Source organism: Mercenaria mercenaria, chromosome 7, assembly GCF_021730395.1.
Source record: "Mercenaria mercenaria strain notata chromosome 7, MADL_Memer_1, whole genome shotgun sequence".
NCBI lineage: Eukaryota > Metazoa > Mollusca > Bivalvia > Venerida > Veneridae > Mercenaria > Mercenaria mercenaria.
Window position 1 is genome coordinate 735,402 of NC_069367.1, and position 16,026 is coordinate 751,427.

The 16,026-nt window shown below is 35.4% G+C and overlaps 2 protein-coding genes across 5 annotated transcripts; both read right to left on the reverse strand.

The window, feature by feature from the left end:
• Positions 1–1,373: 1,373 nt before the first annotated feature.
• LOC128558369 (uncharacterized) lies at positions 1,374–15,744 on the reverse strand. The gene is made up of 7 exons (XM_053547325.1): positions 15,586–15,744; positions 5,998–6,101; positions 4,924–5,323; positions 4,045–4,460; positions 3,349–3,595; positions 2,690–2,869; positions 1,374–1,896 (listed from the first exon to the last, which is right to left on the reverse strand). Exons 1-7 carry the CDS (start codon positions 15,632–15,634, stop codon positions 1,727–1,729), a joined length of 1,566 nt encoding a protein of 521 aa, XP_053403300.1. The 5' UTR covers positions 15,635–15,744; the 3' UTR covers positions 1,374–1,726.
• Positions 6,421–11,894, reverse strand: LOC128558370 (integrase/recombinase xerD homolog). 4 transcript variants are annotated; one of them, XR_008371565.1, is made up of 3 exons: positions 10,899–11,894; positions 8,669–8,787; positions 6,421–7,274 (listed from the first exon to the last, which is right to left on the reverse strand). XR_008371565.1 is itself a non-coding variant. In XM_053547326.1 (2 exons), exons 1-2 carry the CDS (start codon positions 10,903–10,905, stop codon positions 7,757–7,759), a joined length of 1,038 nt encoding a protein of 345 aa, XP_053403301.1. In that variant the 5' UTR covers positions 10,906–11,894; the 3' UTR covers positions 7,455–7,756. The 4 variants fall into 3 exon arrangements, 2 of the variants coding, with proteins under 2 accessions (XP_053403301.1, XP_053403302.1); XR_008371564.1 differs by having other exon boundaries at positions 6,421–7,382; XM_053547326.1 differs by lacking the exon at positions 6,421–7,274 and having other exon boundaries at positions 7,455–8,787.
• Positions 15,745–16,026: the final 282 nt, after the last annotated feature.

Sequence of the window (16,026 nt, forward strand, 5' to 3'; positions counted from 1 at the left end):
ATTATTCATTACTTCAGCTAAAGTGCTATTGGTTACGACGACGGGAAAATGTCTTTATTGCCGCGGCGGTCCGGGGTTCGATTCCCGGCGCGGTCATATTTTTTTCTTGATTTGGAACTTTTAAAATATTTCAGAAACAAAAGTTAATATTTTAATGTTCATAATATGACCAAACTTCAATTTGAAAGAAAGATTTTTTTAGCCAAATCTGGAGGTATGCTGCTTTAACTTTAGAAAGGTAGTAATGTTGCCGTTGTAATACACGTACTTACCAGTTACCAGTATTCTATGAAATGATTTTCCATGCTTTATTCTACGTTATCAGGGTGACTGACGTTACGCCATCACTTCCGGCGTATTTTCCGGTTTATCAAACGTGCATAACTACCTTAACTGATGAGCTCTCCATGCGTCTTACTACATTTGTATATCAGGTTCAAATACAGCCACAAAATATAAATATTTTTTATATCCATTATTGGCGTAGCATATTTAGGTGGAAAGGCCGCCAAAAAGTAGAATTTACCGCCTTGTCGTCTGTCCGTCCTTTCTAAAATCACTCTACAGTTTCAAATGATTTGGTACAATCTTTAAGCATCATATTTCTATCAAGTGAACAGTCTCACGGATTTTGATATCAGATATCTGTCTTCAATTTCATAACACTTTGTGTATGTTTAAAGGGTATGACACCTGAATAGATTAAAGATAGATATGAAACATATGTGGCGCTTTTTCCTCAAAAATAAAATAATATATAAAATGAAGTAAAATTTCCGAAGTAACTGATGGTAAGTAAGATCATTTATTCCATTAAACGGTTTTTGTCTTTTGGTAGTCTTTACCTCTATGATAAGTTTTGTAAACATTTAAGAAGTAAATGCTACTTTTGTCCATTTATACGGGAAGACACCGCATTGGAACTTCTTGCAAATACATGAATAGCACTAGCAGCTTTCAGTTAATATTACTTTAGTTTATGGTAGCTTGCTACAAAAAATTAGTCATATGTTTTCCAGGGGTATCGGAAAATCGAATGAAATGTCAAGATACCGATTATTTTGACATCTAGTTTGCACAACCTAAAGAAACCCTCCGCATTCAATTATAATTCGCCTTCAGATGAAAATACAATTCCTGGCTTTTATTTAATTAATTGTCAAAGCCAATGAAAAATCACAAAGTCTTGTCGATTCAGTTATGGTCTTTACCGTCAGAAGGACAATAAAATGTTCTGTTTGAGCGTCAACGTCCAATTTTGAAAGATTGTTCTTATATTAATTAAGCCATTTTGTTCATGTGTTGTTGTGAATGACGTCAGATTACGTGTACAATCTCGTGATAACGATCCTCCGTGATAATATTACAATCAATGTTGTTTATATAAAAAAAAACGCTTTATTCTTTTCACACAATATGCATAGTAAATGTACATATTCATTCATAAATGATAGCACGAGACCCTCGGTGTAAGGCAAGCTAAATAGACAGTCTTTTTCCCCATGTTATACTTGGTGCTTGAAAATCTCGTCTTCTTTCATCTAAAAAAGTAACATGACTCTCTGGCTATAAATTATCAAATAATGCGTATATTCATACGTTTATACAATAAAATAGTGCGTAAAATAAAGAAACAACATTTTTTTCTACTTTTTTTTTGAAGAATAAGGTATGCAAGAAAAATGAATCTTTATTGTTCATACTACTATTCTGCATACGAAATCCATTACAGATGTTCGTAACTGCGACTTTTTCTCTTCCTGTAGTACCAAATACCGCCTGCAGTAAGAATAAGAACAGCCAGACCACCAAACACACAGCCTAGCACAATACCAAGCTTTGAGTTATCCGTTCCACTATCGTTATTATTGGTATCGGCGTCACATTCCAACACGTCTGAAACAGCGTCAGTGTTAATTATATTGACGATAATGAAAACTAAACCCCGATAACAATAATCATTTTGATATTGATGCTAACACAAGGATCAACATGTGTTGATGGTAATGATGATAATTGTTTAGAACAAGAAAATGTTTTTCATTTTTTTATATTTTTTTTATGTATTTGGGATATACGGCACACAAACGCAGTACAGTATATATTGCGCCAAACAGGACTAAAAGGTTTGGTTTCACATCTTATTTACATCAAAATAAATACATGAGGTATGAAATTCCAATTTTTATACCTGCTGGAATCACAGAGTTACGGCATAACTAGTGTTCAGACCCTATAAATCGCCTCGTACGATCATGCAAGTGTAAGACAGTGGTTCCAGTTCTTTTTCATGTACAAGTTATTCCAGAACCACAAAGGGTACAAGAGGAAGAAGGTAATATAAGACGCTAATGATGTAGACGTAATCACTACGAACACTAGTATGGTTTTTAATAACGGTGAATGTAATCCCGTACACTCGATTTACACGATAAAAATAATATCTAAAATCATTCTGTATGTTAGCAAAAGTATATTCATGCGTGTTTCCACTGAAGTAGGACTATACATAATTATTAATTATCTTTTCATCATAATAGCTTTTGTTTGTTATTTTCTTTGTTTTTGTTTTTTTACACAGGAGCACTATCCTTACGTTTTATTAAGGATTCTCAATCTAAACAAAAAAACAACAACAAAAAACAGCTGTTATCGAACGTTATCGAACGTGAAAAGCGAAGGAATATACCTTTATTTGTGAAATCTGTGGAGTTTGTGTTTCCAAATGCTCTATACTGCATTTTACTGAGTTTTAGTTTTACATCCTTTCCGACGTTAAAGGTTTGCTCGGCCTTACATTTAAATGATCCATCAGTATTTCCTTTAAGGCTTCCAAATGCACCATACGTATCAGCACTTCCTGGCGTACCTACAGAACAAGTGGATGTTTGTAGAAATTGTGATTCAGCTCTGATACAGTTCAAGTTAAATGTGGAAATTAAAAGAAACGACTTAATCCAATTTGAAAACATGAACGTCTAATGCTGCGCTTGACAAAATTGTTATGCTGAACTCATAATGAATAATACCTCGGGTGGACATGTACCATAATTTCAGGTACAGACAGTAAGTAAACCATCGGATATGACGTTTGACAGTGTGACGTAATAAGTGTAACGTACTATCAGTGATGGTTGACTTTCTCACATGAAATGATACGACTCCAAGCACGGCTCGAACTTTCAAGGTGCGGCTATACCTTTCAAGAATGTAAGAATGGTTATTTGAAGTCTGTGACTTAATCTTAAGAAGCTACAAATAAATCTGTCAAACTTGAATTTCATAGGATTTTTTGTTTTTCAAAGCAAAACTCTCTTCACATATAAAACACTTTACAAAGAAACAAACCTGGATTCTTTGCGTTGATAAAATGTGGGTCAACCACATACGATAGTTTCAGCTTCTTCCATGTGTATGCATTTCCGCCTGCTGAAAGTGTATTTTCTCCATCAACCTGAGTGTCTTTCATAATGACAATATCTACAACCCAAGCTGGATCGAAAAATGTAAGCGTTATTTCTTGTGCAGTGTTATTCAAGTGACAATTTCCTTCTGTGTCCGCATTATAAGGTACAGAAACTCGTGCCGTCCCTACCTGAGAGAAAAATGTAAAGCACACGTTAATGCGTCACCTGGGAAAAGAGACATACACTTATAAGAATTGTGTAAATTACTACCAGACATATAGTCATGAGTACATTGCATGCGAACTATATCAATGCCGCAATTAAATTCGTCAAACAAACTACTTAAACCTTTAAATCTAAATCTTTTGAAGCATGAAATGCAACCAAAATAACTAATTCCAAACTCGGGTTGATTGTGTCTGCTCATAAGAACAAATGACAAGTGCAACTCCCCTAAAGACGACGGCCTATACTTCTAAATATGTTGTTTCAAAATTGATCCATCATTATATATATCTATATGAGAAACAATTTTATTAACTTGTATTTTTAATAACCAAATAGATCTACTGATAAAAAAAAAACAATCCCTCTTTTATAGTTAAAAACAACTTGCATTGCCACATAGAAAACTCACCGTATTATCTTTTTTCTGGTAGTTAATTTCAAACGTTAGGTTTCCTTCCAGAACAATGCACACAATATTTTTATTCTTTACTACATACTTCGGCACTGCTGGTTCCGGTCCTGTCGTTGTTTGTGCCGTGGAAATACTGGTTTCAGTGTGAGGTTTTGTTGTTGTTTCTACGCTAGGTTCTGTTGTTGTTTGTGCCGTGGAAATACTGGTTTCATGGTGCGGTTTCGTTGTTGATTCTACGCTAGGTTCTGTTGTTGTTTGTATTGGTGTTTCACTTGTTGGGATATGGGTCGTAGCGTTTTCCGGTTCGACTGTTGTTGTTTCCGGTATATGTTCAGTTGTTATGGTAACGTTAGAGGGCTCTGTTGATGTTGGATTGCTAGGTGTTGTCGTGGGATCCTGCTCACATTCTATTGCTGAAAAAATAATTTCAAGCGCAAGACATAAGTAACAATTTATGATGATACTTGCTATCAGGTTTTGTATACCCCCATCCCAATCCCCAACCCCCAAAAAGGAGAGAATATCACAAGTAAAATCTGGTTTAACTTTTTACTTATTCTCCCTTCGTAACAAAGCTTTATTTTCTGGATCGACGGTAGAAAATTATATGATGCACTTAATGTTTGACCTTGACAGAAGCTTGAAGCTTACTGAAATCTCTCGAGACTTTTTGAAATAGCTCAATACATTTTGGTTGTTTGTTTTGTTGGAATTAACAGCAGGGTGTCAATGAGAAAAGTAAAATCGAGGTCTAGAACTAGCAACAGAAAATCTTAATAGCTTTCAACTGATTAAGGAGGTTTTTGATCGTTTATGCTTTATTATAATTATAAACCCGCAACTGAAATTCCTAGAGATATTGTTCGAATGATTTACCTGGACCAAACGAATCTTTGGTAATATTGTAAGCTTGTGCTCGAATGTCTGATATTGCCATTGTCATAAGAAATGGACTGTTAAACAAGAAGAATAAATCTTGTTCTGAATGGCATTCGTAGGAATAATTGCTGGTTGACACATGTCCAACATGTAAATCATTGTAGTCTTTCATTTCAATTGGTAATGTATTATTTACATTCTTGAAATGTTTTTCAGGTCTTAAATATAGGGCAACGCGCATGCGTATTTCTCCAAACTGTCTCTGGAAGGTAAACTGTAATTCTTCTCCTGATGGAAAAAGACGAACCATCAAGATGGAGTTGGACTTGAAGAGAGAATCACCGCATAAACTAGATCGGTTGACAACGGTGGCACCACTTAGGTCAAACTCAGCTGTCTGAAATAAAAATGGGCAGAGATGCAATTAAATGGTCAAGTTACAAGTACAGAGCCTTACTAATACAAAATGCTGCAACAGTTAATGTATTGACTGACCTCTACAGATGACGTAGAAAATAAACACAAATAATCGACAACGACAAGACAGACAGGACAAAACATAAAAATTAAGGAAGTCAGTGGGTCATCGTCTAGGGGCGGTAAGTCGCGAAATTTTTGTTTCCTGTAATGCTTTGGGTCGAAAAAATTAAAATTTTCAAAAGCAACATTTTTGTAACAAGAATATGAAATCAAAAGGTATAATAAAAAAATAAGCGAAAATCTACGTAGCGTTTTGAGAAAATGGCTGATGAAAACAAGTTTACGGACTCACAGCACTATATGGCTATACTGAAAAATAATAAACCGTTTGCAACGCTTTACTTTTTCCTACATAACCATATAGTGCGGTGGATCTGTAAACCTTTGTGCGGGCGAGCAGCTTTAATTAAGAAAAGATTATTTAACAACATCTCGCCTGAGTGCATTTCCTTTCGTATACATTATATTCTAAATAAAATGTTGCCATTTCGAGGGGTGAATGCGAAAGAGTTCTAAGTGCATATAAATAAAGAAGCATTCACCCCTCGATTTGCTTTTATGGCTGTTTTATAAAAATGAATACTCAATCACCTCCGTTTCGTTTCCATCTGTATATGTTAAGTTGAATGTCGCATCTATATCAAGCAGAATGCATGTTCTATTTTTGCCAACAAACACAAAGTTTTCTCCTTCAACTGGAAAGGAGAACGCATACAAATGTATTTAGCAAAGTAATTTTCCATATACCCGTACCCACGCCATGTACCCGGATAATCTTAACTCTGTTCAGCGACCCTAACTCAGTGCCAACATGGCGGATGTAAAGCCGATACAACTTTGTTTTCTGTGTAATTACGATGTATAAAGGAATGTTTCTGTTGTTACTCACATTTCACTGTGAGTAAATCAATTATTTACTAATTTCGTGTTCCTATACTACAAAAACAACAACAACAACAGGTTTTAGGTAACAGGCATTAGTATTTGGCAGCATTTCAATCGAGAAAGGCAACGCAAGTATAATTAACTCAAGTTTCATCGACAAAAGCGACGCTCCCATAATTCAATGATCAACACCATAAACTGCACGATCGCAGTTAAGTCGGTAGTCAACGCCATAAGCGGCACGATCATATTGCAATCGACAGTTACACTACAAACGTCAAGACCACAGTTTAATAAACAGTCAACGCCACAATCACAGTTCAATCAACGGTCAACTCCACAGACTGCACGATCACAGTTAATCGACGGTCAACGCCACAAAAAGCACGATCACAGTTCAGTCAACGTTCTACACCACGAACTGTAGGACCACAGTTCAATCGGGTCGACGTCATTAACAGCGTGACCACAGTATGCCATAGAGGACAGGACCTCAGTTCAATAAAAGGTCAACGCCATAAACAGCACGACCACAGTTTTATCAACGGCCAACGCCACAAAAACGGTACAGCCACAGTTCAATCAACGGTCGACGCCGCAAACTGCACGGCCACATTCAATCAACGGTCGACGCCGCAAAAGGCACGGCCACAGTTCAATCAACGGTCGACGCCACAAAAGGCACGACCACAGAGCAATCAACGGTCAACGCCATAAACGGCACGACCACAGTTCGATCAACGGCCAACGCCACATAACGGCACAGCCACAATTTTATTGATAGTCAGCGCTATAAATGACACGATCACAGTACAGCCCATGATCAACATATAAATCTAAACACTTATCTTTGTTTGTTGAGTCCATCTTCGCATACTCTTTATAAGGTAGAGATACATCTTTAATAAGTAATGATCGATCTTGGAAATTCCTCACAATACACGGTAAATCACAAATCGATCCATCATTGTCCAACACTTGTCCTGCCAAGTGAATCATCTTTAAACTGTATTAATTCCCCGTTGAAATAAATCCAAAGGTACTGATTTGTGTATTGAAATTGAAAAGAGGCTGAATACTTTTAAATCTCACTGAAACAATCATTTTTCTTTGCTATATTAAAGAACACTGCAAACCTAGACTAAAAAATACAAAAATTAGTCAATTGATCATTTATTAATCACAAATATATGTACTTGAATATGACATGCTGCTTTATGGGCATACAATTAAAAAGTTAATTGTGCGACAAAAATAAATGCTTATAAAGCATTTCTAAAATGAATCACGATTCAAAGTACACATATGTGTAAGAACGAATATTTCACAAATACTGACTGTACTAAGTTCATAAAGAATTACACACAAATCTTCTGTGCACAACAGAGTTCTGTCCACTTATAACCACCGATCATAACTGTTCACTGTCTACGAAATTAAAACGTAGAATATCACTGAAACAAGTTCAAAGATTTAAATTTAAGGTTACTGAAAGTCTATCCTGCAATGAGTCTTTAATATAACCGTCTTTTGCGGTTTCAGATCGCCATCTACCATGTCTTTTCCAAAGACGGTCTTTTGTTCCGGAATTTGCACTAAAAGTTGCGCCACCAGAACGAAATGAATGAAGTCCGAATAACTTATGATCTAACCCGAGCTGATTTAGTTTTTCAATAAATAATTCTCTGACTCTAGAATAAGATAATGGCTTATTAGCTTTACGTAATACAAACTGTTTAGTACTACTACAAAACTGAACTGCTCTGAAAAGATACTGACCAGAGCCCTTAATTAAACAAGCTGCACAAAAGTATCTATCCAATAAAGTTACAGGACACGTGATATTTCCTGTCCGTGCCAAAACTACATGCTGACCATCTCTGTATATATCTGTCTTTGATTTTTCAATTTTGATAGAACAATAATTATCAAAAAATTGAATGTTACATGCTTTTAAATTTAAAGCTTCACTGATTCTAAGAAAACCAGCAAATGAAATGACAAAAAGTGTAATAAGCCTCAAATCTGCCAGCGTGCAATTTTCAGAAGCGAATTTATTTACTAAAGTCGATAAAATTTCGACAGTTATAGGTTCTTTTTTGATGAGAGGTTTAGAAACTTTCCTCAAGCAGCCTTCTAAACAAAGTTTAAGCCATTCATCAGAAGAAGGATTAGAAATTTCGCCATTAAGTAAATGTGCCCATTTTATAGCGTAGAAAATTGAGTTCAATTTAGATTTGCTGCAAGAAGTATTTGTATTTTGCATAACAGATACTAAATATAAAGCTACCGTGACCGGTGAAGCCGGAAGGGATGAAAATTTACATTTTTTGCACCATGATACGAATTTACTAAAGCAGTTCTTATACTGACATACGGTAGACTTTTCCTTGCTCGATAAAACAGCTTCTTTCACTTCTGAAAACATCCAAGAGGGCAGAGCCGGATTACTACATTTATCCATAACATCATCCCATCTGTTGGATTTAAAAAGTCCTGTTAAAGAAATAAATACAGATAACACAATGCAGCTAATATTTTCACTAAGTAAACATGATACATGTATATAATACAATGGCTAACATTCTCAGTCATAACGCAGTTATCTCCCTTATATGTCACACTCTATCCTGATAACTAATACTTTGCTGGTAAATTTTTCAGAACCAAAAATAGTGTTTTTGAATTTACCTTGAATGTAAATATCAGAACTATTTCTAAAAGCTAAAGTATCTTTAATAAAATCTTTATTTATTGAATTCGGGCCAAACAATAGAGGGAAAAAACGGACTAGATGGCCAGTACGGAGCTATCAACGTTCCTTTTGCTCTGCAGAATACTAAATGATTGATAACTTTGGGTATGTAAACTACTGGAGGTACCAACCAATTATTTTCATTTTGCCAGTTTAAAGAAAAGGCATCAACATTTTCTGAAGAAGGGGTCCAGTACAAGGAATTGAACCTTGGTAGTTTGGTATTGTAATCATTTGCGAAACGATCTATAGTGTGTGGGCCAAACATTTGATCAACAAACTGAAAAAATGTATCTGAAACACCATAATCATCATAATCAACCATTTTGCTAAGACTATCAGCAACTGTGTTTTCGTTTCTTCTAATCCACTGTAACTCAAGTGATATGCTATGTGAAATGCATAAAGAATGAATGCCGACAGCTATGTCGTGTAAGTCGAGCTTCATACTACCCTTCTCAAAAATATGTAGACAATTCTGATTATCTGTAAACCAGACCACAGATTTTCCTTTTAACTTATCAATTAAACTTTGCAAGGAATACTTAATAGCCAGCAACTCTCTCGCTGTAGAACTCTGCATTTTTTCATCTTCTGACCAAAATTTATGGGCAACTGTCTGATTACATTCGACAATGTAAGCTGCACCAGCTGAGCTAGATGCGTCCGAGTACACTAGTACTGAAGGTAGAGGTTCAACAAATAATTTTCTAGCAAACGGTGATTTTAGCTGACGTTGCCAAAAAAGAATCGCCTGAACAACATTGTTTTCTATGACCATTTTCCTGTCCCAAGAAACCCTATTTTCAATGCACCTGTAAAACACTTTAGTCTCAAAAAGAGCGCTACTACCTAACACAGGAGCCATGGAAATGATTTTCCCAGACAACCTCGCTAACTTTCTAGCTGTAGAGCAAGGTAGGTTAGAAATTGTATTATGAATACACTCTAACGTATTTTTAATTCTTCTGTCTGGTATCTTCAGAAAACCTGTTTTTAAATCCCAGACATAACCTACCCATTCTAATACTTGGACGGGTATGAAGACAGACTTTTCAATGTTTATAACAAAACCAGCTTTATACAAAGTTTGTTTAACAAACAAAGCGTCTTTTTGTGCCAGATCGAAGTTTTTGTTTACCCCCCAGCCGTCATCAAGAAAAACAACAATTCGTAAACCAGCAGATCTCCAGTATTTGACCAGAGGACGAAGTAATTTTGTAAAAATGAACGGAGCGCTGCTTAAACCAAAAACTAGCACAGAAAAAACGTAATATTTCTTTTTTCCCATTACATTCCAAGAAAAACCTAAGTAAGTATGGTGTATTTGATTAACAGAAAGATGGTGATATCCTGACTTCAGATCAAATTTAAACATATAACCACCAGGGATCAAATACTCCAAAGCAACCTTGTAATCTTCAAACTTTACGTGATCTTTTTTCACATACTGATTTAATACACTAAGGTCTAAAATTAGGCGTTTTTTGCCTGAAGAATTTTCAGCTACCGACAGGGGACTGACATTTCTTGGTTTGGAGGAAACCTGGTATATGCAATTTTTAAGAATAAGATCTTGAATAGCAGATTCAACAAAAATTTTGTTTTTTAAAGCAGATTGATTGTTTTTCATCTCAAAAGGAGGTGGGTTTTCTATAAAAGGAATAGTGTAACCATTGTCTATAAAAGTTAAAATTTCAGTACTAGAAGGTTGAATTGTATCTTTCCAAAATGACAAAGATTCTTTCAATCTATCTTTTAAGAAATATCAGAAAGTCTGTCACTATCTTTAAATTCACAAAAAACAGATGATTCATGTAAGTAATCATTATGTTGGTTCAAAAATAAATACTTATCATCTGTTGAAAAGTCGTCTGGTTTACTGTTTGGTGGTAAGTTCGGAATTACTTGACTGTGCTGAATCTGAGGTAGCCACTGGTCCCTGTCTGGCATTGCCGACGGGTTCTGGATATCCACTGGCACATCCGTTTGCAAAATGCCCCAATTGCCCGCATCTGTAGCAGACGACTTCACGCTGGAAGTTGCGATCGAAGGTGCGCTTTCCCAAGGGCTGCTTGTCCATGGACGATCTGCTGAACCTGCTTTTAAAGGTTGAGGAACGAAAAGTATCAGAAGACATGTTAACAGATTTTTTACTTTCAAGCTTCTTTTTAGCACGCTCCTCTGCGCGCCGGATTTTGCGATCATCATCGGAATTGTCTGCGACATCAAGCTTTTCATATTCTGCGATGGTAGCCCAGCCTGCATCCGAACTATCTGCAATACGGATGACCTTATTCCTGTGGGCAATAGCAGTTTTAAGTTCTTCAGTGAATTTTAGCGCCTTGTCTGCTTGTCTCAAATTAACTGCTCTCTCAATGCTTTCTACATTATCTAACAACGTGATATTGAATTCGTATTGTCTTTTGTTAGCAAAGTTTTTAAAAGATAAAGAATGATCTTTCTTTACCTTTTTTGCAAATGTGTCCGTCATCCACTCCGCATCTCTTTTCAGGGTGTCGAACTTGTCGTCAAAATAACCTTTCAGCTCATTGAAAATCTCAGATTCTGAATGACGATTTCTATCTGGTGAGCGACGAGAATTTCGGCGTGGTGAATTTTCCTCGGCCGACATTTAGTATGCAACAAAAACAACTTTGGTGTGTAACTGCCAAATACCTAGCCTCGAGTGATTGACAAAGGCGAAATCCCCAATACATAACGCTATAGAAAATCGCTCAATCGAAACAAAGAAGCGCGAAACTATCAAACCTTGAAAAACATAGACTAGCTTAAAACCCAAAATAGACTAGCAACCACATACTAGTAACAGCGAAAAACGTAAATAATTTTATTTATATCTATCTCCATTGATCAAGTGTATATCTATTTCAAAATGTATCATGTTAAATATATCAACCTTTGTGTATTCGGGTGGAAAAACGAGGAACGAGGCAACTTTTTCAATGAAAACTTTTACAAAAAATCTTTAAAAATACTTCTATGCTTTTGATGCCTCGACTATTTTGTTGTTTGAAAGCAAAGATATACTGCTTTATAGGCCCCTTTACACTATGTTGTTAACCCACTTCATGTTGACACAATACATGTTCAAATGTACTGACAGCGAGAAAAGGGATAAAAACCTAACTTTGATTTGATAAAAACCGAACTCAGTTTACATGAGGAATGGATAAAAACCTAACTTACACGAAATTGTGTGACGGATAAACACCTAACTGACTAGTATTCTATAGAAATGAATGAGTTGACATGTACATGGTCTGATTATTGTAAACATTACTTTATAAGCGGTATTGTCTTCAAACTTTGTCATTAATTTTAAGATGTTATATGTATGCCCACTACAGTCAAATATTTTTTCATAATTTTAATATTATGCAAATAGCAATGTTTGAAAAAATCTGGATAAACCCTAAAAAATAACTCAGTATAAAAGTCAAAATTATTATATTTACATAAGAAATTATTTAATACCACCGATGTTCGAAGTTCTGTAGTCCCCAACCCTCTCTCTCTCTCACACACACACACACACACACACACACACACACACACACTGTTTCAGAAGAATTGTGTTTGTTTCAAATCTTGTATATCGTATAGTGTAAGAGATGTTTATAGAGGTGCTAATGGAATATTTTTGATATTGTTTAAATGGGATTAGATTTATGATTAATTATTAAATATGATATTTTTCAGACAGTAAATAGGGAAGAAAAGTGTGTGTGTGTGTGTGTGGTGTGGTGGGGTGAGGGAGTGATGCATGGACTGACGGGACAGGGGTGTGGGTATCCTTACATTTTTCACTTGTCCACGGACACTTAAAATCCACTTGTCCATAGTCAAATTTCACTTGCTCTGATTTGTAATATTAAACCTTCATGAAAGCGCAAAATAGACTGGAGATCGAGTTCTTTATTTAGGACAATGAAAAGAAAAGCATATCACAGTAAGTGTGGTAAAATATAAGCTGTTGAAATATTTGCCTTTTAACGTTTATAAAAGTCTGAAATCGCGTAAGCAGTGTTCGGGATCTTTTGAGGTCATGCCCGAAACACTGCCCACGCAATGGTGCAAAGCCAGATGAATTCAGAGAAAGACTCTTAAAACGTTCCGACTTGTTTTAGTCATACTTGCGATCTCTGTGTGCTTTTGATTTTAATTTGGCTCACTACTGGGTCAAATATTTCCTTTGACAGTGACTTATTGTATCAGCAGTTGGAATTTTACTTACAAACTTGTCATAATACTTTTTTTTAAGTTGTTTACGTTTCTAATGTCTTTAAATGTCCTTTTAGTTCTCTGTGTGTAACCCTTGTTTTCCTTTTCTTAGTTTTAGTTACAGAATGCTATATGCTGATGATGCATATATTTTTCTTCAGCTACTTTAAGTAGTTCTTATGTTCCCTTTAGCATGTATATGGTTTCTTCTTTTATGTTTTTTTTTTAAATGCATGTTGTAAAATGTGACTCTTCTTATTTTTGTGTAGTGTCAGCTAATTTTTTTATGTTGTTTTAAATGTGCTAAATATGTATGTGGTAAATTACTTTTTCGTTTTATTTGCTAGTACATATGTGCTATTTTGTTTTAATGCGCTGTAACATGTATGTGATAATTTGTGATTTGTTTCTTATCTAATTAGAGCCAGATGCTTTATTTGCTTTAATGTGCTTTAACATATTTGCATTTTATAACAGCTGTTTTACTTATGTTGAGCTTATTTACATGTGTTTGTCGGAAAATAGCTTTAAGCTAGTGTTATATGTTTATACTTTTCCGACGTTGAATAAATCTTCTTGTATCTAAATCTTCTCTGATATTTTATCATAGTCACCGAGTTACAGTGTGCGCGAGACCTAGTCAAAGAACCCATTATCTTTATCACCTCCATACACTTGAAGCAACACACAATCTAAATGATATTTTATGTTTTCTCATTTTATACCTGAAAAAGTATGCTTGTCCGCGGACACACAGAATGAAAAATGCACTTGTCCGCCGGCAAAAAATCACGAGTCGGATAAGTTGGACATAGGAATCCCACATCCCTGCAGGGGTGGGTAGATCAAAGAACTTCGAGCATCAGCAGTCCATAAAAAAGCACAGACGAACAGCAGTTTTCGTTTGGTTAGGTGTTTATCCATTCTAAGTTCGTATTTATCCAGCACTGTTTCCTATACCAGTTAGGAATTATCCGCAAATTTAAACCCACCTCATAACAATACAATTTTTTAGCTATAAAAATCGATTTCAAACTTTGATACTGTTAAACATTGTCAAGGAGATATTTATGGAACTAATACATTTAATAAGTAAGGTCTTACTGCAGTTTCTGGTACTTTAAAACAGTTAGAAACATAAAACATGTTCATTTTGAAGACTTTTTTGAGTACATTTTAATGAATTCCAGTCACATAATGTGACATTTCGATTGAAATATTTAGTACACAAAACATGTTATCAATACAGGATATTATGACTATCAAAAGTTTTACGCTAACATTACATATTCACATAAAAACACGAAAAAAGACAAGGAAATTAACTACATACATCGTCTTTCTGTCAGCCATGTTGGCACTGAGTTAGGGTCGCTGAGCAGAGTTAGGATTATCCGGGTACATGGCGTGGTACCCTGCTGACTTCTATTATGTCCATCTTTCAATTTGGACAGTACCATTAACTGTTAAAATGAGTGCTTACCAAAACAGATACTGACTGAATGGCGAACAATGCAGACCATGATCAGACTGCACGGATGTGCAGGCTGATCTTGGTCTGCACTGGTCGCAAAGGCAGACTCGCTCGCCGCCAGCAGGCTAAAGGTTGAAAGATCTAAATTTATATCAATGACAAATACATCACGAAGTCTTAAAGCAGATATTTTTGGAAATCAGTTATGTCAAAACATTTTAGACTGAAGGTTAAATAACTCATCTTTGTTTACATAACTAACCAATCCCTAAACATTTTCAACACAACAAATAGATAACAAATCGTGATATCATTTCAATTAATGTTATTACAATTTACAACATATAGTGATACAGCACTGTTTTATTACCCTGCTAAATTTCTCAAATGGACTGGTCCGTCATTCAATTTGGGTAATACATGTGTACCACTTTTTATTCAAAGGGTGTTCAATGAAAGTGTACTGACGGAATAGCAAACAGTACAGACAATGTGCTGGCTGATCTTGGTCTGCACTGGTCGCAAAGTCAGTTGCCACCAGCAAGCTAAAGGTTAAATATCCTCGTCAGTGCAATGTACTACAAGCAGCAGAAAAAATTCAGTGTCTTCTATATGTACAAAAAAATAATAAAAATATAATTCTAGGAGACTTATCGCTGTCAGATACATACAAACTACCGCACTTTAAAATGGTCATATAAAATCTATAAGTAATTGCAAAAATGCCGCATTGTTCAATTTTAGTGTAAATTCATGAAGAGTACCAAACACACTAGGCCTACAACCTGACGACAACAAAAATATAGATTAATTTACTAACCTTGAAGAAGAAGTCCAATTAGAATAAAATTACCAAATAACAGTTTCATTTTCTACTTATGTTTCATTCATCATCTATTAACACATACATGTAACTATTTATATCATATCGTGTCCAGTGATAAAATTATTAGATAAACCCCATCCTCCAGTGGCGAAACCTACTTCAGATAGTGAAACCAAATGTTTGTGAAGATCAAATTGATAATTGTCGAAAATACCTTGTATACGACTGTGTAAATGTTCTAGAAGAAAATGATGAATACATTGATTTGAGTAGTTTTTTTTAATGTAACCATTATGCAAGTAGCCTTATAGTAAACGTCCGTTTCGTGTGAGAGAAGTCACGGCCATGGCCATTTGCAGCTATTTGGGAAACTATATATGAGCCGTGCCATGAGAAACCAACATAATGGCTTTGCGACCAGCATGGATCCAGACC